General features: G+C 34.2%; 1 protein-coding gene and 1 non-coding gene across 2 annotated transcripts in view; both read left to right on the plus strand.

Moving 5' to 3' along the window:
• Positions 1 to 11536, plus strand: part of Trappc11 (trafficking protein particle complex subunit 11) — a 44627-nt gene extending 33091 nt beyond the window's left edge. The window contains exons 27-30 of the mRNA XM_047551253.1: positions 3449 to 3540; positions 4857 to 4990; positions 6618 to 6785; positions 9914 to 11536. Coding sequence (XP_047407209.1) covers positions 3449 to 3540; positions 4857 to 4990; positions 6618 to 6785; positions 9914 to 9958 — 439 coding nt within the window. The 3' untranslated portion in view covers positions 9959 to 11536. The remainder of the gene's footprint in view (positions 1 to 3448; positions 3541 to 4856; positions 4991 to 6617; positions 6786 to 9913) is intronic.
• LOC124984078 (U6 spliceosomal RNA) lies at positions 4356 to 4462 on the plus strand. Its single transcript, XR_007108547.1, has one exon. It is a non-coding gene; the product is annotated as a U6 spliceosomal RNA (small nuclear RNA).
• Positions 11537 to 11750: the final 214 nt, after the last annotated feature.

An 11750-nucleotide genomic window follows, 5' to 3' on the forward strand; every position in this document is an offset into this window, starting at 1 on the left:
AATATTTCAACAGATATTTTTTGTTCAATTTTTGTGTAACTGGACACTTGGTTCTAAATTTCATGTGGTCTTGGTGTGGTGGCATATGCCTATAATCCCAGGGACTTGGGGATCTAGGGCAAGAGGCTTGTAATTTGAGGTCAGCCTCAGCAACTTAATGAGACCTTATCTCAATATTAAAAATAAAAAGGACTGGGCCTGTAGCTGAGTGGTAAAGTGACCTTGGGTTTAATCCTCAGTACTGAAAATAAAATAAAAATTATATGGAAAAGCAAAAAGTCAGAAATAGTTAAAATGCTTCCAAAAAAGAACTAGGCAGTGGTTCTTGTACTTCTAGACTCTAAGACTTATTATAAAACTCTAGTAGTCACCACTGTTGGCTCAGGAATATGTACATAAGCCAATAGAATGGAAGAGTCTAGATCCATACCTATATGGAAATGATATTTTACAGAGAGAGCACTGCAAATCAGTGGAGAAAGGAAGAACTGTTTTATGACTGGTGGTGAATAATTGGCTGTTCATTTGGGAAAAATTTGGAATTCAACTATATACTAGATAGAAAAATTCATTCTGGCTATATTAAATATCTTATTGTAAAAGGCAAAACTTTATTACTTTGAACAGAAAGTATAAGAGAATTACCTTATGACATGGGATAGATCTTTAAATAAGATTTTAAAATTGATTAATTTGGTTGATTAAAATTAAATTTCATTTCACTGAAAATACCATAAAGAAAGTGAAAAGACAAAGTACAAACTGGGAAAAAATATTTGCAACATGTTTAAATGATAAGGATTAATGTTCATATCAAGAACTTCTATAAATCATATTTAAAAAGACAAGTCACCTGTCAGAAAGATGAGCAAAATACTTGAGTAGACAGTTTAAATGAAGTAGAGGAAACTACATGACTAGTAAACAAACATATGGAGAGAAGCTCAACCTTCCTAGTAATTAGGGAATGACAGATTCAAAGCATGCTTGATATTCATATCCCACTAACTTGGAAAAAGGAAAAGGGTTAATAATACCAAGTTTACCAAAGATGTGGACTATATATTGGAACAACTGATGGAAATCTAATTGGCACTGCTAGATCAAGTTGAAAGTATCTATAATGCTGCAGATCTAGGAAAGGTCTCAGACATGCACCCGAAGAACATATATAGAAAGAATGTTCATAGCCACACTGATTATAATAATTCAAAAAATTAGAAAAACTAAATGCTCATCAATAGGAAAGTGGACAAATTGGGGCACATTCATGCAGTGGAATACTACTTAAAAGTGCGAATGAATGAACCAGAGGTGCACCTGTCGATATCATAATATAAAGTGAACATAGCAAGCCACAGATGAGAATATGAATAAATTGTATTTATTTAACACTGAAAAGCACAAAACATGCTATATATTTCTTAGGACTATGTACATAATTTGAAAGAGTGTAAAGAAATACATGGGAATGATGTATACCAAAATACCAAATATAGGATAGTGTTTTTTTGCTCTTGTTTTTTTTTTTTTTTTTTTTTTTTGGTACTGGGTACTGAACCCAGGGCCTCACAAATGCTGAGCTACATCCCAGCTCTGAATTCAGGGTAGTGATTATCTCTGGAGGGAAGGGTGGGGGATGCAAGTAGGAAGGGCTATGTAGGAAAATTCAACTGTATTATTTTATTTTCTTTCTTAGACTGGGAGACAGATAAGTGATATTTCGTGTGTTATTCTCTTGGTATGCTTAATTATTTTCATAAATTTTAAAATGGAATACAATTTATTACTTAAAAGTGAGAAAAATCATTATAAAGGGAGTGTTTTAGACAATTCAGAGTAATGAGTAGGAAGATATGAATGTTATGGCCGTCACGAAAAGGTTATAAATTATCAAAATAAACCAAAGAAGAAATTCTTAGGCCTAAAAACTTAGTATAACTGTAAAGAAAACTCAGAAAATGAAACTTGAAGTCTTCAAAAAATAAATTTATTAGATGTGATTCCATGACTTTATTATTTATTATCCTCATGTTACAAATTGTATGCAAAGCAGAGAACAAGAACATTCTCCAGTGGTTCTTCTCATAAAGAGCTGATATCAAAGCCTGACACAGGCAGAAGATAAAAATAAAACTGTAGGCCAGTAGTTCTCAACCTTTGTGGTCCCAGGACACTTTTACACTTTGAAAAATCTTTGAGAATCCTAAAGAGCTTTTGTTTATGTGAGTTATATGTGTCAATATTTAACATATTGGAACTTAAAGTTGAACTTTTTAAAAAATGAGAATGGGAAAATATGTGGTCCAATTTGTCTTTTCTTTCTCCTACTTCTGAATTATATTAATGTTTAGTTTAATTTACATGTTTATAGGAATTAAGACATTATTTCAGAAGTACTTTTTAAGAGCAAGGCATGATGGCACATGACTGTAATCCCAGCAACTCAGGAGGCCAAAGCAGGAGGACTCCAAATTCAAGGCCAGACTCAGCAATTTAGTGAGGCCCTAATTAACTTAGTGAAGGCCTTGAGTAACTTAATGAGACCCTGTCTCAAAATAAAAAGGGTTGGGGGTGTGTCTCAGTGGTGAAGCACCCCTGGGTTCAGTCCCTGGTACCAAACAACAACAACAACAACAACAACAACAACAACAACAAAAATGAAGTACTGCTTAACTATCCTGTCATGCTACCATAATACCAATATATATTTATTATTGATGAAGGCTTAGATCCTTTACCTTCGCTTTTGCTGTGTAGTAGTTTGTACCTAGTGTGAACTGTTCCATCTCCAAATGACTCCTCATAAGGGATTTATTTCCCTGGCAGTCAAACTGCCAGCCACCCCTATAGTTATCACCCTAAACATAACATGGGGGAAACACCAAACAGTTTCATAATGTTACTTTATACATTTATGTCCCTTAATACATCTATACTTTATGCATATGTACTCATATGTAAATGTTGGAACACCAGTTTTTTGATTGATAGTAAAAAAATGTTTTAATTCTTCATTTCTACTATGTGCTTTTAGCAAGTTATAACAGTGGTCTGGGGCTTATCTGTGAACCATTCATCCTTAATGAGACAAAGAGTTGGTGTCAGAATGTAAATCAGCACACTACTTCCCACACTCAGAAAGTTCTACTACCAAAAACACCGAATTGAATGGTGTGCTTCATGACTGCCAACTGCTGTAGCTCCTGGCTTTTCCTCTACTAGCAGCAGCAGCCAGGAATTGTATCCTTTATTCCTCAGAAATATTCAAAACTAAAGTGGGATTCCAAAAGCTCTTACTTTACAAAAGTACTTCTATTAGTAAAGTTTTGGGAATGGATAAATATATTTCCTTTGAAACTAGTTGGTAAATATGCATGTTTCCTGTATTTGATTTATTAGTATCCTACATAAATTGTGAGTTTAAAAATGGCCTTTTCTGCCCTAGGACTTCAGCCATGGAAAACATCCCTGTCATCAGTACAGTCATCACGCTGCCACATGTGATTGTAGAAAATATCCCTCTCCATGTGAATGCAGGTAGCAGGAATTCAAATTTTACTTGATAAAAAGAGTTCAGTAATAATATGTATTTTGTATTATGAAAAGTTTCTAATATTTGTAAGTAGATTATGGCTAGTCTTGTTTCATCTCTGCCCTCCATACTCCTCCCACCCCTATTATTTTGAAGAAAATAATCTGATGTCATTTGACATGCAAATATTTTAGTTTGCCTCTTTAAAAATAATGGCTAGTTTCCTCAACATAATAATAACATTATTAGGACTTCAAAAAATCAATAAATTCTGACTATCATCAAATTACACCGTTAAAATTTTCTTAATTGACCTTGAATGTTTTCCAGTGTAAGGTCTATATACTACAATTCATGAATAAGTTTCATTCTATCCATCTGAATCTGTAGGTAGGACAGCTCCCTCTTTCCTGTACTTCTCCTCCCTTCCACTGTTAACCCCTTCATACCCTCTCTTCCACTGTGCTTTCCCCGTTACCACCATGCTCTTCCACTTTCTCTCCCTCTTCCTTGCTACTTATTTGTCAAAGAAACCACATCATTTATCCTCTTCCCCATAGCCTGAATTTTACTACTTGCATGGTACCATTTTTAATATTTCTCTGTTCCTATAAATTGACAGTCTATAGGCTTGGTCAGATTCAGGTTCAAGTTTTGGCAAGAATATATTGTAGTTAATGTTATGTGCTGTCAGGAGGCATGTGATATCTGTCTATCATGCCTTCTTTCTTTACTGGAATACTTTTGTCAAGAGAAACTTTCCTTTATTAACTACCAGGTTACCCTGATGTCTATAACAACTTTGAAAAAATAGCCTATAGTGTTGACTTCAACAGCACATACACTAAAATGGGAATGATACAGAGAAAATTGGCATGGCCCCTATGTACAGATAACATACATTTTCAGAAAGCATTCCATATATTTGCCTCCCAGGAAAAATAAAATGGCAGAACTATAAAACACATACAACTCTATGTGTGTGTGTGTGTGTGTGTGTGTGTGTGTGTGTGTGTAGATGAATGAATGAATTAATAGTTTCACTAAAACAGAACTTTTGCTTATTCTAGTTTAGGAACCATGATTGATACTTTGAGAAATAATTTGTCTAAGTCAATCATTTTTAGAAGACTTATCTTCTTCTTTTATCATAGTCCTATAGCTATTATCCAATCAAGAAATTATCTGGCAAGAACACGTAATGTCATTCATTTAAATACTACTGTGTCTATAGGATGAGATTCATTTACAAAACGAACTCACTAATGTTGAGCCCTCTTTTTTTTTTTAACCAAGAGAAACGTGTCTTCTTTCTCTTTAGATTTGCCATCGTTTGGGCGTGTCAGAGAATCTTTACCTGTCAAGTATCACCTACAGAACAAGACTAACTTAGTTCAGGATGTGGAAATTTCTGTGGAGCCCAGTGATGCCTTCATGTTCTCAGGTCTCAAACAGGTACAGATCATCTTTCATGGTATTGCTTGTATAGACTCAAAAGTATGGCAGCAAATGGAGAACTGGACATTTAGTTTTTATAAATGAACCAATTTAGACTGATTGCGAGTCCTATTATTTTGACAGTATTGACTTTTTAGCACTTTTAAAGATTAAGTTCAACTTCCTACAAAGGTTTTTCACCCTTTTTACATCATCAAGATCAAGGTCTTACTTCTTACAAACAAAAATTCACAGATCCTTGGAATATATTATGTTAGAATTCCTGAAAAATAATCTCTTATTTACTGATGAAAGTAGGTGTGTGTAAAAAAGAGAGAGAGAAAGAGAATGAAAGAGAGAGAAACTTAATTTGGGACCTGGAGGCATGACTATATTAATTTTAAAAGCCTTTTTTTCTTTTCTTTTTTTTTTTTTGCAGTGCTGGGGATTGAACCCAGGGCGTTATGCTTGCAAGGCAAGCAAGCTACCAGCTGAGTTATATCCCCAACCTAGCCTTTTTTTCTTTTTAACTATCAATGAATTGTAGAAATTTTGATCTTGCATAGAATCTACTTACCTTTTGTATGTTTAGATACAATTTTGTATCTATACTTAGAAATAAATTATTCAAGTTTTTTTATTTGTTTAGGCAAATAAGTAAATAAAGTTTATTAGGTTTTAAAATGACACTCAGGCAAAATTATACTCCAGTGAGAATACTGTCCCTCACTGAGGGAAAACATAAATACTCCTCAGTTGTCAGTTAATACTTTTTATTAATAAGGGTGTAATTGGAAGGACAAACATGTCTTAACACCTAGAAGCGTCTGCCCTGACTAATCAGCTTTGCTCAGCTTATTCTGGGTGCAATGTTTGTTGTTCAGTGCAAAATAGAATTATATATGAAATATACTATATATCCATGTACTATTTTAAATTTATGACATACAATACTAAATATACCAGCTATACTATTTCAGTATACCTATGTGTATATTATCCCTGACATATATATGTACTCATATGTGCTCATTTCTCATTTCCAAATGAATAAACTTTTCTTGATTGTCCTGATCTTTCCAGACATTTGCTTATAAGTAGTTAGGAAATATAAAGATAACAAACTCTTACAAGTTTATATTATTTTCTAAAGTATTATTAAAGTTTTTCAAACACCATATTTTCCCCTGAAGTTATTTACTTTAATGCGATGGTAAAATCCCTTAAAGAGAATCCCAGAAACAGCTGTGTTGTGTTAACATAATATTTACAAATAGACACTTTCTAACAAATTATTCTAAAACATTGTGAACATGAAATCTACGAAATCTATGTTGTCTAAGACATAAAATAGTTACCTGAGTACTGTTCTCATTCTTAAGCAGGTGTAGGTTGCCTTTAAATCTTGGTAGGAACTGAGAAATCCTGCACATATCTTGTTATACATTTCCTGTCCACCTTGTCCTAATCTCATATTAATTCATCCTACATTTTGGAATCTGTCTGGAAGGTGGGATAGTAGAGAGAGTAAACGTTTTACTGGAAGGATTTGGATGTACATCTTTTGTAAATAATCAAGGAGTAACAATGTAAATATATTGCAATATATATATTTGATTATTTTTCTGTAACTTTTTGTGATTAGATTCGATTACGCATTCTACCTGGCACCGAACAGGAAATGTTATATAATTTCTACCCTCTAATGGCCGGATACCAGCAACTGCCATCTCTCAACATCAACTTGCTTAGATTTCCAAATTTCACAAATCAGCTGCTCAGGCGTTTTATACCTACCAGTATTTTTGTAAAGGTAAGGCTTAGAAATTTCCTACCTTTTAAATTCACGTTCTTAAAAGCAGGCAAAAAGACATTTTTCATGTAAACTTTACTGAACAATCTTTTGAGACTAACAGTGATGATTTTGACTTTTTATTACATGAATTTGGCAACATTGCGCTTCATTTCTGTGAAGTTACTAATATTTTTGAGACTCTAATTTCAAAGGTTTTTGTATTATTAGATGATTTATACTTATTCTATCCTTGAACATACTTTTAAATTTGTAATTGATGACTAGTTTTTAATCAAATGCATTAACTTTCTAAGTCTTCCTAAACCTTTCTAACTCTTTAATATTGAGTTGGAGTCTCTTCTGAAAATGATCATCTGTCAGAAACTACACTCTGGTTTAATGTTTTGATTTAAAAGAATTAACATCATTTCCAGACTCTTGCAATGAAAGAATATGTAGGATGGTCATAGCATGGGAGAGTGAAATGGGCAAGACAGGTGTTCATTTAGCTCAGCATCCCATCTCTGATTAAGTCATTTCCAGATGCCTAAATTAGAGTCCCTAGAAGCATCTGAGGGAATCTGTGTATCTCCATTTATGTGAATACATATGACCCATGTGTACATTCTTTTAAGTTTATAACACTATTGGACTGATGAGTTATATTGCTCACTGCTTCCTTTCTTTGTCTCTCTCTCTTTCAAGTTTTGTCTATTCAAGTTCTACTAATGTATCCTCCATGTTCTCCCTAGCTTCTGTCTTTCCATACTTACTTACATAGCATTTTTCTATCTATAGAAAAATAAATTTTATTAATCCTTCCAACCTCCTGTTCATGCTATACTTTTCAATTATAAAAGAAAAAAAAAATCTCACTTTCAGATCTCCTTGTGTTTAAACAGTAGTGGTTCAAACATTCTTTCCTGATCACATTCTGCAGACACTTCCATGGCCATTGCTCACTCTCACATCTGATGTCTTTCTGAAGGAGAAAAGTCTCAGATGGTGAAGTGGTATGGGAATGAATTGTCTCTGAAAGTCCTTTTAGCTGTTTGACTTTTTGAAGTTTGCTGTTTCTGAACTCGGAAGTAGTAGTGTAATCACTGTGGAAATATGTATCAGTGCACAGACTTGATCATATTCTAACTGTACAGAAATAATTTGAGATGCTTGGGTTATTCATACTGAGAAGTAGAGATTTTGGTTCCACCAATTAATCTCTTGTGTTTTTTTCTCTATAGTTCTCAATGCACCCACACCTAATTCAAATTAATGCTAGTTCAGCCTTTTGATTTTCTTTCACGATGAACCTCTTCTGGCTAGTATTTAAGTTCATTTGAAAAAAAGTTTCCAGAAAATAAACATTCATACATTTTAATATAATAAACATGCCCTTTCTTTCCTCTCTTCTTTCTTCCTTGTGCTGGAGATTGAATCCAGGGTTTTATGCATGCTAGGCAAGCACTCTACAACTGACTACTTCCCCAGTCCCTTTTGTTATTGTTTTGTTTTTTACTTTATTTTGAGATGTGGTCTAGATAATTTGCCTAGTCTGTCCTTGAACTTGGGATCCTCCTGTCTCAGCCTCCCAAGTAGCTGGGATTATAGGAGTGTACCACCACACCCATCAAACATCCCCTTTTCTAATTGCCAGGATCTCTTCTCTAAATACAAATACCATATTCTAGTAACTTTACTGCTGTCATAAGCATGGACTTGAATCCTCAGATCGAACTCCTTTATTGTTTGGGGAACCTTAACATTATTTGCCATTCCACAATGTGTATATATTTCAAAACATGTTGCACACCTTGCATATGAATCATTTTTGTAAATTAAAAAATATTTTTACCTGTCACATTAGTCAGTGACTAAGGATTACCCTTTCTCACTTACCAACTAAAATTTTACATCTCACACTTTTATGTAACTTTAGAACTGTCTGTGCAATGTAGTAGCCTCTAGCCACTGTTGAAATTTAAATTAAAATTAGTTAAAATTAAGTTAAATTTAAAAATTATTTGGTTGCACTAGCCACACTTCAGTGTTCAATAGCTAAATGTGATTAGTGGCTACCCTATTGGCTAGCAGTCTTTAGAACAAGATTGAATTGTTTCCTTTCTTCCTTTGAAAAATTCAGTTTCTAATTGCAACATATACTCGTCTTTTGTCCCATAGTTACATTTCTCTCTAAAACTGAGCAGCCTCCATCAATACTAAAAAATAAGTGAAGAGTAAGAGTAAGGACCTATTATTTTACTCATTCCATTCCTGCCTTCAATGTTGGAGACCTGTACTTACATGTACACGTGTACATACACACCCTTACACGTGTACATACGTGTACACACACATACATATAATCACTGCCTCAGGGAATCCCTCAGTAATCGTTCTGCTTAAAGCAGAGTAAATGAGTTTTGTTTGTGAAGGTGCGATACTATTGTCTTTCATTTCTTGATCACTATTTCTCAAGGTTTCCCTTATAAAAGTCTGCTACATATATATGATAATATTACTTGCAAGAATTATTTTAGCTACTAGATAACTCTGAGGGATATTGCTCACCTATCAAAAAAATCAGCATTAGAGAAAAGGAAATGTTTGTTTTTATCTGCACCTTCTATCCTCATAGTATCTGTTAGATTACTCTAGAGTTCATTGCAAATTGCCTTTTTTCCCTCAAAGAGGAGATTGGAAGATCTTGCATCCCCAAAAGGACTTTGTCTGTCAGCTTAGATTCTTGGCCTGCCTTTAAAGCTTGAGATCTAGGAGGGCCCTGAGCAGGAGAAAAAAATAAAATTTTATCAATTAGACCAGAAATGGTAACTAGGTTCCATTTCATGGAGCTGCTATATCACAAGGCTGAGAGAGGATTAACTGAAGTAGACCCAGCAGTACTTGGTCAGCTGGTGATCCTGCCATTGGTGTCAGAGGGACAGCACCAGGCTCTGCAGTTGCTACCCTAGGCTCAAGTGAAGAAAGAAGGTGGGATAAAGGAAGAGTGACAATATTTACTTAGATACTTATGCACATTTATTCTGTTTTTGTAAAACGGTTCCTAGAATTTCAAAATCCTTTCAATCAATGGAGTTTCTGTTGTCATTATTACTTTGTAATTCTGTTTTGTGTATCCCACTTTAAAGCCACAGGGTCGACTCATGGATGATACTTCTATTGCTGCTGCATGATGCTCAAGGCCAGCCCTCGGCTGTTCTCACACAGAGGAGTCAGACAGAGTGTTTCATTGTAACCTGTAGCTTTGATCATGGTAAAAAGTTAATCTGTTCTATTTTTTAATGGATGTTATACCAACTGTTCAGAGGAACTCATGCTTAAAATATTAAGAAAATCATCCTCTTATAGTTTCACTAATAAATATTTGAAATCTGTCAGTGTGATGTGAATGGACTTCAGACCCTTGATACCAAATGATACAAAAGTCATTTTATGAATGGTAAGTTCTTCCAAAAGTAAGTGATTTTCCTGAGGAATTTTCAGAGGAAAATAAAGCATCTCAAACATGATCAGACCAAGAGAGGAAAATGCACCAGTGTCTGCACCCATGCAGTTCTCAATCTCTTATGAGTCTCTCAGAGTTGGCCAAACTGGAGATTATCCATCTTCATAACTCCAGTGTGTGCTCACAATATATATACAACAGCACACTTGTTACAGAAAAGCTCCAGAAAGTTTTAAGCTAAACAATTTAAAGATATCAAAATATTTTTGCCTGCCATGAAAAATTGTCAGATAGGTTCAGCCTGCAACCAAATGTGGATCACTTACGAAGCAGGTTCATATTTCTGAAGGACCTGAGCTGCAAGGATATGATTATAAACATAATGTCCTAAACTAAAAGTTTTTGAGAATGATGTAAAGTTTGAATAAAAGGTCTCAATTATGTCATGCAGTTCCAGAACTCTTGAAAATTCATGTAAATAAAAATTGTCTTTGTTAAAATATCTCAATAATTTAGAACTACCTGATTTCTTGCAAACTGTTACTATTTAAAAAGTGGAAGCATTGTAAAAAGAAAATATGATGTAAATAATTATCTTCTCTTTCAAATATGCTTATATATATATATATATATATATCTTTATTTTGAACTTGGTTTCACTTCAGCTTCATGAAACAGCTTTTAGTAAGAGCACTGTTCATGCGGTATAGTGGAGAGCATAGGACTGGGAAGTGGGTATCTGTGGTCTAGAACTGGCTCTGCTAACCATCACTGAGACTTGGACAGTGGGCTAGGCTGTGTTGGGAGGGTGGAGACATGACAGGAATCCACTGGAATCAAATTCACCTCTACTCTTGCTGGCAGGTGACTCTGTTCAAGTTACTCAGCCTCTATCTCAGTTTTCTCACATATAAGATGTAAATGATAAGACCTGTCGCAGACTCGGTCTGAGAATGCTGTAGATTAATATACATCGGAAGAGTTGGAACAGTGCCTGACCCAAAGTACATGCTCAGCCACTGTCATTTATATCATTACTTTTGATGGAAGTTGAAGAGGATATTCCTGCATCACCTGGAAAGGTCCACATTATCAGAATTTGTTAAATGTTTTACATAATGCAGCACATACATAGTATACACAGGTATGCATAAAGATGTGTGTGTATGTAAATATATAAAACTGTAAACAAAAGTTTCATGAAACAATAGTTCCATTCTTTATCTTTTTATATTTTGTATATTACTGTGTTTTGTTTAAAAAAAAAAAAGCCTTCATTAGAGCTTGGTAAATTGATTTCATAATTGACCAATGGGATATAACCTGCAGTTTGAAAAATATCAGACAAAGATTTTTAAGGTCCCTTTGAATGCTAATGTGGTTTGATGCAGCATGTATACAATGTCTCATGTTAACATTGACATTGTCAGACATGAAGTATGTGTTTGTACATTTGAGTCATTGATGTGTATTTTTAAATTAACACTGATGTCAGTATGACTTGTTTAACTATGTCTGCT

The sequence above is a fragment of the Sciurus carolinensis genome, chromosome 4 (genome assembly GCF_902686445.1).
Source record: "Sciurus carolinensis chromosome 4, mSciCar1.2, whole genome shotgun sequence".
Taxonomy (NCBI): domain Eukaryota; kingdom Metazoa; phylum Chordata; class Mammalia; order Rodentia; family Sciuridae; genus Sciurus; species Sciurus carolinensis.